The sequence below is a fragment of the Tupaia chinensis genome, unplaced genomic scaffold (genome assembly GCF_000334495.1).
Source record: "Tupaia chinensis unplaced genomic scaffold, TupChi_1.0 Scaffold143584_1, whole genome shotgun sequence".
NCBI classification, from domain to species: Eukaryota; Metazoa; Chordata; class Mammalia; order Scandentia; family Tupaiidae; genus Tupaia; species Tupaia belangeri.
In genome coordinates this window covers 3,105,693-3,123,664 of record NW_006203430.1, presented here as the reverse complement: position 1 = coordinate 3,123,664, position 17,972 = coordinate 3,105,693, and the positions used below count along the sequence as shown (strand labels likewise).

At 42.5% G+C, this 17,972-nt stretch overlaps 1 protein-coding gene across 7 annotated transcripts in view; it reads right to left on the bottom strand.

Annotated features, from left to right (window-relative positions):
* Nucleotides 1–17,972, bottom strand: part of PTPRM (protein tyrosine phosphatase receptor type M) — a 732,676-nt gene that overhangs the window by 35,480 nt on the left and 679,224 nt on the right. For all 7 annotated transcript variants that reach the window (XM_027766560.1, XM_027766561.1, XM_027766562.1 and 4 more), the window contains 3 exons: nucleotides 7,432–7,548; nucleotides 2,581–2,735; nucleotides 2,194–2,329 (listed from right to left, as the gene is read on the bottom strand). In XM_027766560.1, coding sequence (XP_027622361.1) covers nucleotides 2,194–2,329; nucleotides 2,581–2,735; nucleotides 7,432–7,548 — 408 coding nt within the window. The remainder of the gene's footprint in view (nucleotides 1–2,193; nucleotides 2,330–2,580; nucleotides 2,736–7,431; nucleotides 7,549–17,972) is intronic.

Sequence of the window (17,972 nt, the reverse complement as noted above, 5' to 3'; positions counted from 1 at the left end):
AGTTCACAGTTTAAAACTGGGCCTCTAATGCTGATTTGGCACTGGCTTCCCCAACAATTAATTAGTAAAGTTTTATCATATTTATTATCATCTTTAATTGCATGAGATGTTAAAAAAAGTCTTTTACTGCAGTTAATTTAATTTCTATAAATAATTAGGACTCTTAATTCTCAAAATCAGGTCATTCCTATTAAACAACACTTCAAAAAAGAAGATGAAGTGAGAAAATGGGTGTGGCAAAATTTGATCAAGTGTATAATACATACAAAAATAACTATCATTATTACCTTTTAATATAAAATATCCCTATCCTAAAGAGACCATGGAAAACAGTATTTACAGATTCTGCTATTTTTATGTTAGCTTCAAAATGGAATTAGGTTTTCCTGTGGAAAATTGTTGCTGCATTGCAAATGGGGTCATGGGGGTCAAGACTTGTTCAGACTGGCTCCCTCTCCTCCTATTTTATCATGTCTGAAGGCCACAGGGTAAACAACTTATGTTATTATGTTATCATATGTATGTGCCTGTAGGACAGTTTGGTTTTGGCAATGAATCACTGTTGTCTTAGCACCTTTAAGAGAAAGGAGCAGAGTGCTAGACAGCAGTGTACTGCTCTGCCCTGCTCTGCCCTGCTCTGCCCTGCTCTGCCCTGCTCTGCCCTGCTCTGCCCTGCTCTGCCCTGCTCTGCCCTGCTAGCTACCTAGCTAGTCCTGCTCTGCCCAGCAAACTAGTTCTGCTCAGCTCAGCCTGGTAAGCCCTGTTGGCCTTGGCTTGGCTTGGCTTTGATATGACTTGACTTTGGCTTGGCTCAGTTCAGCTCTATGCACTATGAACTCTGAGAGTGAGGAAAGCACTCTATGAGCATTCTTCATTACTGGCTCCAAGAGGAAGGAAGTGGTTGCTAGTTTTCCTGTGGCTTTTTTTTTTTTTTTTTTTAGAGATTTTCACTGTAGGGCACGTGCACTCGCCAGACAGACAGAGAGAGACATAGAGACAGAAAGCGAGAAATCACCCCCCAGGGGGGATGGTCACGCCGCAATCCCTTCTCCTCCATTCTCCTCTCGGGATCTTGGGCACGCACGCACACGCGCCCAGCGTGAGTTTTAAGCCACCAGGTCCAGGACGTGAACAACGGTCGACTATGTGGGAGTCCAGCGACATAGCCATTACGCTAACTGCTGGTTCCCTCCTGTGGCTTTTGTAAACTTTAATGCATAATCTAAATGTAAGGGGCCTTATTTATTCTTGATTTTCCTTCACAAACCACGTTCCGGGTGGTGAATATAAGGTCCACTTAAACAATCACATGTTAGTAAACACATGAATGTTCTAGTAGCAGGATGTAACAGTTCTCAAAAACCTAAGTGGAGCTAGGCCGTGGCATGGTGGCTAAGGCGGCTGCTCCCACATGGCCGACTGCATGGTTTGAGTTCTAGATTCGGCAGCTTGAAAAATTCACTGGGCATGTGTGCAAGGGTGGCCAGGATCCTGAGAGGAGGATGGAGAAGAAGAGAGTGCGGGGTTTCTCTCCACCCTAGGAGGTGCTTTCTGACTTTCCCTTTCTTTCCTCCTCTCTCTCTCTTTCTCTCTCTCTCTTGGGTGAGCACATGAGCTTTATAGCAAACTAAAAAAAGAAAATTTAAATTTCTGATATGTCTCAAATTTCAGTGTATCAAGTTCTTAGTTGGTATAGAGGACTTTCACAGACTGGGCAAATTCCCATGATGCCAGGCTACTGGACAGCATTTTTAGAGACAAGAGGCTACTGTCATTTCCAAGACCCCTGGTGAAGAATAAATGTAGAGATCACCTAAAGCCACTTGGCAACGTCTGGCTGTTCTCAGGACTAAGCTTGCTCTGGTTACCAACTAGTTCAAAAGACGGAATAAGAATAAATGGTTCTAAAATTTGGAATCCTTAATGGTCTCCTGACATAGAAAAATTAGCAAATTTAGGCTTATGGCTACAGATGCTGTTACCTAGGAACTCCTGACTTTTTTATTTATGAAAATAAAATAAAAAAGGAGGAAGAAAGAATGAAGGGAGGGTAAGAGAGAAGAAAGGAGGGAACAGGGCTTGCCAAGTTCATTACTTTTTCCCCTAGATATCTTTTTCCCTGGGCTCTGGGAGTTGGGGATGCAGGAGGGACACTTGGAACTGAGGACCTAGGCTGGGTATAAGATGTAGTACCTCTGTCTGCACCATGTTCACCCTTCGCGACCGCAGCTCCCGGACGCAGTTGTAGATGTCCACCACCCCTTCTCTCTCGGCCATGTCCAACATGATATCGATGACAATGAAGCAGCCGGTCCTCCCTGCACCAGCACTGCAGGAAAAGAGGGGCTGTCAGCCAAGGGAAAATGACCACTATGCTTCCTCTTTCAATTTTTATTAAGGTGAAAGTCTCACACATACAATTTCCCATTCTAAATGGTGTAGTTCAGGTATTTAGTACATTCACAATGTTGTGTAGCCATCACTTCTACTAAGGTCCAAAATATTTCCATGACCCCCAAAATGAGCCCATCTCCACACCCTCTTGCATTTCCTTGTAGAGGCTCTGAGCGCTCGACTTACCTGCAGTGCACCACCAATGGGCCTGCATTGGGTGGACTCTTGGATTTGACCTGCCGGACAAATCCCAGCAGGCCAGTGGCATGGTAGGGGACCCCGTGATCTGGCCAGCCAGTGAAGTGAAACTGTCTGATCTCGCGGATCTCATGTACGCCTCTCTGCATTAATCCATCAGCCACAAGACAGAAGAGAACAAAGGGAAATAAATGTTAAGCAGGAGCAATCAGGGAAGCGTGAAAAGCACCGCTAAGGAGTGAGTCTAGGCCAGAAAGAAGGTCATCCTTAGATTTAACACACCATTTGGAAGAGTTATCACACTTAGGAAGATGTTTGTGGGTTTAAAGGGGAGGTGGTATTTGGTATTTCCCTTCTCTTCCATTCTCCTCTTGGGATCCTGGGCAAGCACGCACACGCGCCTGGCGTGAGTTTAAGCCACCGGGTCCGGGACTTGAACCGCGGTTGACTACAGGGGAGTCCAGCAACATAGCCATTATGCTAACTGCTGGTCCCTTTAAAATTCTTTTCTAAAATGTAGACCATTTTAACATTACTGTTATTTAGTTCTACGTAATGCTATTAGGTGGGGGGCTACTATTCTTTCCAATATCACTGGAGAGCCTATAGAGAAAGAGATACAGAATGGGGACCTGAAGGGATTGGAGTATCTGTGTGCTCAATGCCAGCTACTGGATTGCAAACCCTTGCTCTGGTTCTTCTGTATCCTGGTGCCTCTCTGTACCGGGTACTCATGCATTATGCACTCACTACCATGCCTAGAACATTTGCTGGAAGGATGAAGGAGGGATATTTTCCAACCAAGTAGGTCAGAGAATTCATTTTCATTTGCAACTCATGTTGTTAGGCTTAGCTTTAATTTGAGTAAATATGTAACCTAGTCATCTAACCAGCAACCATCTGAGTGATTACCATGCTCTACGCATTACACCAGGTACTAGAGCTACAGAGACAGGAAGACACGGCTTTCTGCCTTTGGTGGCCATCTCTGTCTGCTTGTGAGGAACCAGCATGTAAGGAAATGTATGAGGTATTCTTGCTGAAATTCTGTTAAATGAGTAAATTGAAGAGGGAGGGCTGCCTGCCACTGAACTGAAGGGAAGGTGGAAGGAAAGAGATTTTATGGTTGTTTCGGTTTTTAATTTACTCTTGTTTTGAGAATAATTAAGTGGATTTATATCCATCAATTTCATTTTCTAACTATGAGCCTGTGTACTAAGACTGTTCTACAACAAAAGTCTGTTTTGAAAACAAAAATTACTTCTAGAATCAAGGCTCTGCATGTACATCTGGGATTAAATTAGCCTCCCTTGTATCACCTGAGGTCCATTTGTGGAATACCATCTCTGCATTAGACCCTGCTTTCAGTTGTATTATATCTTAAAAGTAAATACTCATTAACCTTATCAAAGTCACCATCAGTCTTTGTTCACACATCTAGTAAGCAAAGAAGAATTTTTATGAGCTTTGAAAGACCTAACGAGGCAAACAATTATAGATTTTAGGATAAGATATGTTTGCTGTCAATGTGTTAATATGTCTTAGTTTAATAACCCACAAAAGCTGAAGCCTTATTTCTCTGTGAAAATGCTATTCTTTAATAGAGTTGAGGCATTAAGGAATTCACAAGTAGAAATCAACACTGTTATCAATGAAATAGGCTCTGTGATCTCTGAGTAATATTAGGTTGTGGGGAAAGTCATGATGTATTTTTTTCTATGTTTTTCTATGCAAAAAAGCGTTGACTTTCCCAACAATACAATAGTACTTAGTGGTCAAGAACCCACATTGCTTTCACTCAAACCATGGTAACTAGCAGACATACTTCTGAGCCTGTATCACCCTCCAAGCCACTAGAGAGCTCCCCTGGCTTTATATTTAATGACTTGGACGGGCATGGTCCAAATCAATTTGCTGGTAAGCACCTAAGCACTGAGAAAGCTTACGAGTAATACGGGTCATTGGAAAAACTATGAGGCATTTTTGCATAGAAAACCATGTCATGACTTTCCCAATGACCCAATACGTGATTTATTCCACTGCGGACAAAAAGGCATTTCTTTCTCTCACCTGCTGTTATTTTATTTTTCATGCTTTGATTGTTAGTTTGTTTTTTGAGAGCCTCTCTTTCTGGCTTTTCCAGATTTCAGCTCTAACATTCCCCATCCCTGAACTCCATCCATCATGACATAGGATCCCAATAATCTCTTTTAAGATTCTCTTTAAGATTTCTGAGCAAGGTAAATGTCAGTTTCTAGAAGGCTGAAAACCTTTTCTCCAAATAAACCTTCGTCCAATAATATTTTCATTATTGATCAGATTAGCAAAGAAAATACTTTCTGATCCAACTTTTAAAACTGTTCATTGACATAGTAGTTTACATAGTAGTTTCTTCTTCTGTTAATAATACATTTAAGAAAGAAAACTGTAGATGTGATTAGCATTCAAAGTCCAAATACTTCTTAATTTAATGTAGATTATATATTTTTATAACAAGCACTAATACTATATAAAAAGTTATTGTCATTTAATTTTCCCACGTAATATAATGGAAGGAAGAACCTAAGTCATGTAATAGCTCCTTGCTCAAAGTGGGTGCTTAATAAATATGTGTGGAATGTATGACTCTCTGAGTATGTCCCCTGACAGACTGGAGAATTCTATTCCCACTGCCTTCTCTGAGTCCCAGGTATTTCCTGGGAAATAAGAATTCAGAGGCCATTGTCATCTTCCTTTTTGCCAGCATAGGCAGGGACAGATTCACCAGACAGCCTAGATCCACGGAGGCTTGCTATCTTCCTCCTGACATGATGGCACTAAATGTTATTAGAAATCTGTTTAGCCTTGAATCATCAGATAGATGGAAGAGGCAAGATGACAGTCAGATGCAAATCAGGAATCGTCAGTTCCATAGTGAGCCGGTTTGGCTTGCTTCACACAGTGCAGCCCAAATCCTCTTTTCACCTTCGGATCCCTTAATGCAACATGTTCTCAAAATAGAATCAGAATGTCAGGAATCTCAAAGCACATGCCTAACTGTTTTCTTCTTTCCTTTCTAATGAGAAAGTTTAAAATCTACCAAAAATGTTCTATAGAAATACTAATGATTTGTTTTCCTTAAAGATTCCAATTGCCCAGTTAGAAAAATCACTAATATGACATTTTGATTTCCCCAAATGCATTAACAAGCTCCTCTTCCTTCCTTTCCTTCCACCATCTCTTCACTGGTTGTCTGATGACTAAAATAACTGGCTTTTTCAGAAACATTTCTGTGTAGCTGGGAATGTACAATAAGAGGTTAAAAAAAAAGAGCAAAGAAACAAACAAATCCTTCCGTTAGCAAGAGAGATGCATTTTCAGCTTATTAGAGAACTGACTATTGTTCAAAGAACTCCATGTTTAAATGATGGCTTTGGAGGATTTTTTTTTCCAAGAAAAAAATATCGAGGGTCTTTTATCGCTATCTGTTTTAATGCAGTTATTCATGAGTGCTCTTGCCAAGAGCCATACAAAAATCTTCCATGTGTTTTCTTTTTCCAATCCTGCCTAAGAAGGAAAAAAATGACATCAAAGTGTGAGGTTCAGAACTTGAAGAATTGAGTCAACCAGAACTCTACGTTCTTTGAAGTCTCCAAGCCTTCTGCCTGCTTATTAAAAAAGACAGGCTAGGAAAAAAATGCTAAACAGTATGAGAAACAGATTAAAATGAAAAGTCTTTTCAGCCTTGTGGTTCTATGACAAATTTGGATTTGCAAACCAGGAAAGGTAGTTCAAAACATAAGGGCAAATTAGCCCATAAGCAGAAGCAGCAATTTCCTGAAACTGGTCGTGTTAATCCAATAAAATGCATTTTAAGAGCATGGAGTAGAGGAGAAAGCCAAGAGCCAACTGCTCGGCAGTCCGTGTATAACCCAGGTGCTCCAAGGGGACCTGAGAAGCAGAACGCATTCATGACAACATTGCTAACTCTAGTACACTGTGCAGGGCTCAGCTCTGGAACATCAGCTCTTGATAAACAAGTCTGTGGACCTTTGAAAGGCAGGGTGTTTCTCGGCCACATCACTTCCACTTTCCCCACAGCCTACCTGTGATACTTCTCTGGCTGGACTGCAGTTTGCTTCACTTCCGGCCCCTCCCTATGTCAGCAGAAAAAGGGGGAATAAGGAAATTCCCTGTTATGCCCTAAAGTGCTTCCCAGAGAAGAAGCCCCATCCATGCACATGGGATGAGGCAGGGTAGAACTAAAGCACGGCATTCACTGACCAACACCAGCAACTACAAAGGCTAAAACCGATATGGGAGTGAGTATGGATGAATGTGCGGGTTCATGCACGAATGCCCATGTCTAATGGAGATCAGCCAGGTATGTTTTCTGGTGGGCCACTTCTATGTGGAAAAGCCATCAGTCCATATTAAACCACGGGCCTGACAGGTTGCAAGGAATTAAGCAGTCCCAGGAGGAGCTAGGATCTGTATCTCGCACTGATTCTCGCTCACTCCTGAGAAACTAGAAGGACATTTATCAAAATTTAACAAACTTTGTTCTTGAGCAAATAGAGAAAGAGAACAATATCAACCAAGTTTAAAAGAAAATGAAAATAGACAAATATTTTGGTTTAGCTGCAAAATATTGATTCTTATGAAATGAGAATGATTTACGTTAAAGATGGGACTAAAGTGTTATATAATCAGAGGGAATATGCAAACTTGAGAAATCACCAAGTAGAGTCTACCTGCATTCAGGTATGACCACATATAAATGGTCTGAGAAGGTTCATGAGGCTAGTATAGTACTACTAATGTCTGACTATAGCTTTTAACAATAGAATGAAAACTTACCTTTTCAACAGCAAATGTTCTTATCACATATTCTGCTAGTAGTTCTGTTTCTATTAGGGTAACCTTAATGTCTTTATATATCTCTGTGTCATCTGGCCAGTATTTGCAGCATTTGACCTTTAGAAAACAGGATGGAAATCATGAGTTTAGAGTTTTGTTTTGTTTCAGAGGTCTCCCAATGACAGGGCATACTGATTTACAGGATACAATTTGCAAATAAAAACCGAAGTTGACTGTGTACTCAAGACAAAGTCTATTTTTTTTTTTTTCAGGTCACCTATGTTTTTTTCTTCTCCCAGAAGGAAACAAAATTTGACGCAAGGAGTAAAGCCTAGGCAAATAATCTAAAGTTAATAAATTATAATTATACTACAAATATCCCACTCATAGTAACCAGTCATTTCCTGTCTATTTCGACTCAGGGAATGGCCTGGAAAAAAAACAATTATAAAGAGAAGTTTACAATATTTTAGCTCATCTGAATTTTAGATTCCTTCTAGTTTCAGAAATAGAAAATTTTTGAGGAGAAGTGAGCAGAAAATCAGAGCCAACACTCAAGGTAACTTTTTTTCCTGAAGAAAGATGTAGCTATGTGATCTCAAGTTAAAACTACAGATTCATTTTTAAAAATTATTTACGTTTAGTCACCACACATCTTTATAGTGTACAAAACATGTTTTTCCCCCAGCACGAATATAGTGCATATCAGTCAAGACAAAGACATTATCCTATATGTTATCATCAGCAAATAACTTTATTTTTTACAGATTTAGTTTTTAAAAGAATTATTTATTTAACTTTATTCATTCATTTATTTTTAATTTGAAGAGAGAGAGAGAGAGAGAGAGAGAGAGAGAGAGAGAGAGAGAAAGTGAGAAAGCAAACCACCGGGTCTGGGATTCAAACCATGGTTGGTCATGTGGAAGGATCCAGCACCTTAACCACCATGCCATCCACTGGTTCCCCTACAGATTAATTTTAATCAAGGTAAACTTAATAAACAAACTTGATAAAATATGAACAATCTTTCCATGTTATCTGAAGCCTCTAATCTAAAGATTTTCCAGATGGAAGAAATGTGTTAGTCTTGGTCCCTCCTAGTGAATTGGTTTTCTGTTGTGTAGCACTTCCAGACATTAGCAAAACCTGAGATAAGAAAAGAGCAGAGGGACCAGCAGATGGTATAATGGTTGAGTTGCTGGGTTCTCACATAGTTGACCATGGTTCAAATCCTGGATCTGGCAGCTTAAAACTCATGCTTGGCGCATGTGTATGCATGCCCAAAATCCACAGAAGAGAATGAAGGAGAAGGGATTGCAGCATGGTCATCCTGCCAGGGAGTGATTTATCGCTTTCTGTCTCTCTATCTCTCTGGCGAGTACATGTGCCCTATAACAGAAATCTCTCTCTCTCTCTCTCTTTTTTTTTTTTTTTTGAAGAGGTTTTTGCTATAGGGTGTGTGTGCTCGGAGAGGCAGAAAGCGAGAAATCACCCCCCCCCCAGGGGGGATGGCCACGCTGCAATCCCTTCTCCTCCATTCTCCTCTCAGGATCTTGGGCATGCACGCACACGCGCCCAGTGTGAGTTTAAGCCACCGGGTCCGGGACTCGAACCGCAGTCAACTACGTGGGAGTCCAGTGACATAGCCATTACGCTAACTGATGGTCCCCAGAAATCTCTCTTTAAAAAAAAAAAAAAAAGAAGAAGAAATAAGCAGGAACAGAGGCTGGATAGGGACACAGAGCTGTCCTCAGCCTCTTCTGTTCCCACCTGTATCTCTGGCAGTTTCATTTATGCCTGCCCCTACCTTCCATGAAAAAAAGTCCTATTCTGTAACTCTGGCCCTGTTTCTCCAAGTGCTAAACTTGTATGTGTGGATCTTCTCTTACAGAGCCTGCCAGTATCTCAAGGGCAAGATGTCTAAAAGAGAACTCTTTGTCCCACATCAATCGGTGTCTTCCTGACTTCCTAAGTTCATGCTTTCCTCAGTTACTCAGGCACAAAACCTGGCAATTCCTTCTTTAAAACCCAACTAGTTGTCAAGTCTAGAAGCGTGTTTGAAATATCTCTCAAATATGTTTTCTGACTTTTTGTTCCCTCTGGCACAATCTTAGTTCAGGCTCTGCTGTCTTCCTGCTTGGGCACATCATACATTCCAATACCGAAAACGCCCTTCCAAGTATAAACTCAATGCTAGATGCTTGCTCTCTCAAGAATCTATCTCTGGGGCCAGTAGGTGGTGTAGTAGTTAAAGCACTGGACTCCCACATGGTTGACTGTGGTTCAAGTCCTCGACCCGGTGGCTTAAAGCTCACCCTGGGTGCTTGTGGGTGTGTGCCCAAAATCGTGAAGGAGAATGGAGGAGGAGGAACTGAGGCCTGCCCATCCTTCCTGGGAAGTGATTTCTTGCTTTCTATCTCTTTGTCTCTCTCCGTGTCTCCAGTGAGTGCACTTGCCCTATAGCAAAAATCTCTCTTAAAAAAAAAAAAAAAGAATCTAACTATTGTCCATGAAATTAAACAGAAATTATTTGTTTTGGCATGTGAGGATTTTTTTTTTAATTTGCCTGTAACTAGCATTTTCAACCTCTTTTTTATTCTCCATTCTATTCTTTTCATTTGTTTGTTTGTTTAAGGGCAAGTGGTTTACCCTAACTCCAAATACACCCCAAGATCCAAACTCATACTCATGCTATTCGTTCTGTTTAGAAAGTTCTTCCATCCATTTATTTGCAGCTGAACAGTTTTTCCACTCTTCAAAGTATATCTCAAGGGGCTAGCAGGTGGTGTGGTAGTTAGGGCACTGGACTCCACATGGCTGACCATGATTTGAGACTTGGACCTGGTGGCTTGCTTTCTTACTTTCTTTTTTCCTCTGGTAAGCACACATGCCCTATAGCAAATTAAATAATAATAATAAAAATAAATAAAGTTAAATAAAAATACTTCTTTTTTAAAAAAAGTATATCTCAAATGCCACACTCCTCCACAGTCTTTATTCCACAGATGTGGAATCTCTTTGATTCCCTGAAATATGTTTGTTCTTTTTAAAAATTAAGTCCATTTTAAAATTTATTCTATGAGAGAAAGAGAGCCTCCAGCAGGTCCTGAAATGCTGACTCACCCCTGGTATACTCAGGGAGAACTCCAAAGGCAAACCCAGAACCTGCCCCCATTGGTCAGCCCCACAGACTCGTGCTTTGCTTCTCTGCTACTGTCTGACCCCATGTGCTTGTTCTCAAGCTACCACGGCACTTTCCTTACAATACCTGACACTTGCCAGCCAGTCTGTGCCTGCTTATTTCTGCAAACCCTGCAACACTTGTCATTGTGTCTGTACCCACTGAGCATTCAATGAACATATATAGAACTGAATGCATGGAGGAAGCCATAGGATCAGTATAGGAAGGAAAATGCCAGACTGGGAAAGTTTACAAAAAGAAATCTGGGAGGAGGTCTTTCCCAGAATGCCCGATATCTGTGTACACTAAGTTTCCAGTGTGGTATGTGGCTGGTCATTATTTTAGCTGCTTCCTTATGAAACTTTTTGGCACTCAATTCACTAAAGTTCTGGGTGATCCTTACTTCCCTTGGCTGGCAAGATGTAAATCAGACACATAAGGAGTTGGAGAGACAGTGGGCTGTAAGGCAAAGACAGATCCTGGCCTCATTACATTTTCAGTCTCCTTCAGGAATTTCCTCCTCTCCTTCCCCCATCCTCATCATAGGAACATAATCTGCAACTTTATAAATGGCTGATCTGTAATAGCCAAGAAATTTTTATCTTGGATACTTGTGCTGTATCTAAAATATCCCAGAGAGTAAAGAGAGACTTACAGTGTTTTCTTGCCTATGTGTAAAGTAAGACAGAACAGATTACGAATACTTGTAGAGATGTCTACTTTTACAGCAACCGTAGTTTCAAGTACAAAATGTCTAATTACACTTACATGATGTGAGTTAGTAAATATGCTTATGTGGTATACATGGGATTCCTCTGTATATTGGGGAACTTGATTTTGCCTTTTTTGACTCCACTTTTGTAAGCAGGCAGTACTGAATAGGTACAAAACTCTTTACAAATAAATACAATATGTGTGTGTACTTTTATTTAAAAAAATTTTTTTAAAAATTATTTTATTTAACTTTATTAATTAATTAATTTTTAATTTGACCAGAGAGAGACACGGAGAGAGGGAAAGTGAGAAAGCAAGCCAACAGGTCTGGGACTCCAACCTTGGTCGGCCATGTGGGAGTGTCCAGTGTCTTAACCACCATGCCACCTGCTGGTCCCCATGTGTACTTTTAAAATCATTTTTTAAAAACTTTTTAAAAAACAGTATTGTTTGGGACCAGCAGTTAGCGTAATGGCTATGTTGCTGAACTCCCATGTAGTCGACCATGGTTTGAGTCTCGGAACTGGTGGCTTAAACTCACACTGGGCACATGTGGTGTATGTGCATGCCTAAGATCCCGAGAGGAGAATGGAGGAGAAAGGATTGTGGTGTGGCCATCCCCCCTTGGGGGAATGATTTCTCGCTTTCTGTCTCTGTCTCTGTCTGTCTCTCTGGCGAGCGCACCTGCAAAAACCTCTCCAAAATAAAATTAGTATTGTGTATTATTTTTATACATTCAGTCATTGTACATCATTTAGTTTGTAAAGAGACTTTGTCCAACATGACATATGCCACACAGCAGACAAGTTGATGCTACTATCCATATCTTCACCAACAGGCAACAAACCATATCTGTGTAACACAAATGTCTAACTTCTCCATATTTCCCCAAATTTCCCTTCCTGCACTCTTCCCCTCTTCCACTCTCCATCCACATTTTCCTGTGTCCATAATAATTTTTAATGCTTTTATGTCCTCCAGTCTTAAAATCATTCTTGATGGAATGACTACACAATGACAACTTTCATGTGTTTCTCTGAAAATTCCAGTTGCACAGAACACTCCTCACTGCAACCTGTTGTCCTAAGTATATCATACCTAGTTAAAATACCTTATCTAGGTGTGTCTTACCTCACAAAAAGGAACTTACTAATTATAGGATGCAATAGGTGTTGGACATTTTTGTATGGCCAACCTCGTCTTCTATTTCAGATTCCTTATCCTTCCTGTCCTCAAATTTTCAGTACATATCAGTGTGGGGGGCTTCAACGCCTTGGAATTAAGGAAACCCAAAGCTGTATCAAAAGCTCAGAGTTTCTCTTTGGGGGCTGTTCTTGATAAATGTGCTTTCAATTCCCTTGGGTGAGTTCAGATTCCATCCAAAATATGACCCTTCCCGGCCCTCCAGCCTTGGCTCCTTCCACTCCAAGGCTCCCGCCGTCCGCAGGCAGATGCAGCCGAGCGCCCCCGCCCAGGCGACAGACAGCGAGCAGCCAGGGCGCGGGGGCTAGCGGCGCTCTGGTGCTCGGGTAGGACAAGTACGGCCACGCTTCCAGCGCAGCAGGGAGCAATTAAGGCGCGGTGTGCTCATACTGCTACGCACCGCGCTGCCGCCGCGCCGCCCAGGTGCCTCCGACGAAGCGGTAACTGAGAGAAGGGGGTTACTTCCTTCCAGTACGTAAAACTATGGTTGCTGTAAAAGTAGACAGCGCAGAGCCTCCTCCGTGTGCAAGCACCTGGCTGGGCGGGCCCAGAAGAGCCGACCGGGCCATTTCAAATCCGGTCCTCCCCATCTCATTTCCCAGAATATCCTGAAATGGTTTGCCACATCTGTTTCCAGACTACTGAAAACCCTTCTAAATTGGGTTCCTTTTTAGTATCTTTTTAACTGCTTGGACTTGTGTCAAGTTATTTTGCTTAAGAAAAAAAATAAATAAAAAACAGGAAAAGAGAGAGAGCATGCTTCTGTCTGGATGAAGACTTCCCATGTCTGAAGGGTTGGGTTTACAGTCGCCTCCTGTCCTCTGTCTGCAAACAGAATGCTGAACCTGTGTGGTTCTGAGGAGCCCCTTGGAGCCAGGAACCGCAGAAGGGATGCTCTTCTGCTCTGATCCTGTGCCAGGCTTGGCTGCCCCCTGCAGCCCAGCGCGTCCTGCACAGCTTCTAGGAGAGGCTGTGCTCCCACGCATGGTAATCATGTAAGGCACCTGCCTCCAGCCAGCAAGACCCGATCAGGATCGTGTAATTACCTTGGTGCCTTAGGGCTGGTTCCATCAGGCCATCAATCAGGCAAACAGTCCTGAGCCCTGCTGCCTACTCATTACAGCACCTATGGCATCAGCGGGGGTCAAGGATGCAGTCCTCGCTTCAAAGGGGGGGATCATTGTTGGCTTGAAAATTCACAAACACAAAATGGTACAGAAAGCAGTGTAACTCCAGGGTTTCTTCCAGGTAGGTATTTTTAACCAGCAGCCCAGACGATAAATGTACTACATTCAAGTCAGAGGACTGCAAGGGAGCTGGAGCTGGAGCTGGCAGGCTGGTTGCACATTCCTGGGAACTTCAGGGCTGTTTGATGTTGCTACAGTGGTGGTTTCCAACTTTTAGCAGGCATCACAAGCCCCTGGAGGGATTCAGAACAAATTCAGTAGGTCTGAATGTGTGGGGCCTGAGAATATACAATTTGAACAAGCTCCCAGGTGATGTTGCTGGTTTGTGGACCATGCTCTTGTGTAGCAAGGATTTAGAAAACACAACTTGACTGTAGAGTGGGGCTGGGCTACATGTGGGACCTTCCTGTAATGTTGATGTGAGCTTAAGGAAGCCACAGTGAGCTTTCTTCGGAGCTTCATCTATAAAGAGGGATGATTATAATTCCCATGGCAGGTGGTTTAAGATTTAGTCAGTGGTTCCCAAATTGGCCTGCGCGTTAGAACCACTTGTGGGTAGGTGTGGTCTTAACAAATTCCAAAGTTTTGGCTACATCCAGGCCAACTAAATCACAATTTCTAGGGTGAGACAGAGGCATCGATAGTGTTTTGAAGCTCACCGGGTGATTCAAAAGCATAGGTGAGTTGGGGAATCATTGGAGTAAGTGATAGAAAGCATGAAAACATTCGGTCACCTGTCTAGTTCACCATGAGTGTTTGAAAAATAGACATTCTTATAATTAAGTGAACATTTTATGATCTAGCCTCCATGCAACTACAAGAGCCCAGAAGCAAGAAGCCCAATAAGGGCCTGGAGAGATGAACGGGGTTTCTGGAGAGAAGGGGAAGGCCAAGCACTGACAGTTGTGAATGGTTAATGACACTGGAGGGAAACGAGGGAAATCTCTCTCATTGCCTTCGTTCCTCTTTGCTGCAAATCTTATTCGAGGCATCAAGAAGATTTGAGTGAGAGGTTGGCATATCCATTCTCCCATCATATGGCTTGATTAACTCCCAATGCAAATTAGGGAACAGTGCCTGTGTTTTAGGGGAGAAGATTCAAATCAAACAGAGCTGTGAGGACTCAGAGACAGTGTTCCCAAATACTCATTTTCAAGATCATGGCAACTCCCAATACACAGAGCCTTTCCTGCTTTGAATTCTACACACTGAATGGCTGCATTCTCACAGCTGAAGCCTCACTTTGGAGCTCAAGGGAGCACAAATAATTTGTTCCAGAAAAGAGAGCCAGTAAGGACCTGGGCTGGTCTCCATCCTTGTTATTCTTTCTACTTTCTTGTATGCTAAATTAAAGAAGTGGAAGGCAGGCCAGGGAGGCTGAGTGGCTTGCTCCAGGTAATAAATGAGAAGGTGGCAAAAGAGAGGCTGGAACTCAGGCTGAATCCAACTACAAGCTCTGGGGGAGGTTGGAACTCAAGGGTGTATGCCTTCTTTTGTCCTGCCAGGAAGTCTGGCTTCTGCAACAGATACCAAGTAGGAAGTCTTTTTTTTTTTTTTTTTTTTAAAGAAAGAGGTTTTTGCTATAGGGTGCGTGTGCTCACCAGACAGACAGAGAGAGACAAAAAGACAGAAAGTGAGAAATCACCCCCCAGGGGGGATGGCCAAGCCGCAATCCCTTCTCCTCCATTCTCCTCTCGGGATCTTGGGGACGCACACACACGCGCCCGGCGTGAGTTTTAAGCCACTGGGTCCGGGACGCGAACTGTGGTTGACTACGTGGGAGTCCAATGACATAGCCATTGTGCTAACTGTTGGTCCCCAGGTAGGAAGTGTTGAAAGGACTTTAGCTGCCCTGGCCTTGTGGATACTGTGAGGAGAAGAGGGTACGGCATAGGGCAGGAAGAATGGAAGAACAGAGTAACTCTGAAATCATCGGCAACTGTTGGCCCTGATCACAAGCTGCTTTATTTCTTTTTTTAAGTTTATTTTTCCTAATGACAGAAGGAGACAGAGAAATAATCACTTCCAACAGGGTCCTCAGGTGGTGATCCACCTCCAGTCTCCATCAGCCTAGAGCAGGGGCACACGCGTGTGCTTGGTATGCTCAGGGTGGGTGTTGGGACATGAACCCAGGATGTTTCTCATTGTGCTCCAGCTGTGTTACTGCTGTGTCACCACCAGGCCCCCACAGTTGCTACATTTCTGCTGAGGCCTCCTGAATCACCAACTACCCAGTGCATGGGAAGGAGTCAGGGGCAGAACTGAAGGTCAGTTTATGTGCTCTGGGCATGGGTACAAGGACTTGTGTCTCTAAGAAATCCATGATTAAGAAGAATTAGAAATGGAATGGTTAGTGGTTAAGCTAGGGGCACCACAGTATGATCTAATAACTTTAACAGGGCAGAAGGGAGGTAAAAGAAAAAGGCAGTTACAAGTTTTTTTTTAGAGGTTTTTTGCCATAGGGCACGTGTGCTTGCCAGACAGAGAGACACAGAGAGACAGAAAGCGAGAAATCGCCATCCCGGGGATGGCCACACCGCAATCCCTTCTCCTCCATTCTCCTCTCGGGATCTTGGGCATGCACATACACGGGCCCGGTGTGAGTTTTAAGCCACCGGGTCTGGGACGCGAACCGTGGTTGACTACATGGGAGTCCGGCGACATAGCCATTACGCTAACTGCTGGTCCCTAGGCAGTTACAAGTTTTGATTTCTCCGGAGTTTGAGAGAGAGACTGCACTTTCACTCATACCTGTGCTCGTGGCCTGCTGCATGCAGAGTGTGTGGAGATACCACATCATAAGAGCAAAACCCACTTTATGATGCACTGCAGCCACATGGCTCAGCGCCCAGACAAGAGCAACGGCCAGCTTTACTTCTTCTTTTTCTATTCTTTTTTTATTTTAGAGAATGACTGATTTTATTTTATTTATTATTATTATTTTAAAATTTGAGAAAAGAGAGAGAGAGAGAGAGAGAGAGAGAGAGAGAGAGAGAGAGAGAGAAAGCGAGAAAGCGAGAAAGCAAATCACCAGATCTGGGACTCGAGCCACAGTCAGCCATGTAGAGGTCCAGTGCCTTACCAACCATGCCACGTGCTGGCCCCACCAACTTTACTTCTAAGAGAACAGATTTATTGTATTCAAAATATTTTTTTTATAACGGTCTCAAAGAAATAAAAACATTTACTTACTTAAATACCCCCCCCAAATAGAGATTGCTTTGTCTCAGTGTGAGGGAGTAAGATGAACACGTATTTGCTTTGATTTTTCTGACTTGTGATATTGCAGTAAATGATGTACAACCTCTGAACCTCAGTTTGCTCATGCATAATATGGGATAATACTGATATCTTAGGGAGGGTGTGATGATTGAGATTACACACATGTATTATCCTGCAATGTTCTGCTACAATGGCAACTTTACAGACGGTGACACGAAAGTTAGATGGCTTACAGCCCATAAAGAATTGTCTCTGGGGACCAGCAGGTGGCATGGTAGCTATAGCCACTGGATTCCCACATGGCTGACTGCAGTTTGAATCCTGGACCTGGTGGCTCGCTTTCTTGTTTTCCCTTTCTCTCTGTCTCTCTCTAGTCAAATTAAAAAAAAAAAAAAAACCAAATGGAATTAAATAAATAAATAAATATTAAAAAATATTCTCTGAAGCATATACACATATACGAATATGTGTATGTACTTACAAATATGTAAAGGCATATATATATGTATATAGATAGATAGATACCTCAGCTAGGGTAGCCTGAAAAACATGTCAGACACACACATGCATGCCCAAGATCCTTGCAGCTAGAGAGGTGAAGGTAGAGGGTCACAGCGAGACCAAGCCTTATGAAGGGTGCTGCTCTCTCTTTCTTGCTCTTGTGAGGCACACGTGCTCTATCACGAAAAAGTACATGTTTAATTTGGTGCAAAAATTTTTGAAATACACGATTAGTTTTTTTCATGAGATACATTTTTCATAAACTTTCTGAAATCCCCTTGTATATATGCCCCAAGGTACATCAGAGTGGACATTTCTTTGAGTGCTATGTGGTGCTGTATCTGTTGAGGAAAAATATCCATATTCCATTCTGCTATCTTCACATGTGTCAGAATCAGCGTGTAGATCTGTGACCTGTGCAAGTCATCGAACCATCTGACCCTCAGAGGACACTAGGTCAGACGGCAGTAAAATCACTTCTGCTCCTGACACTATCTGATTACATGCCTCTTCACACTAATTTTTGTGGGACT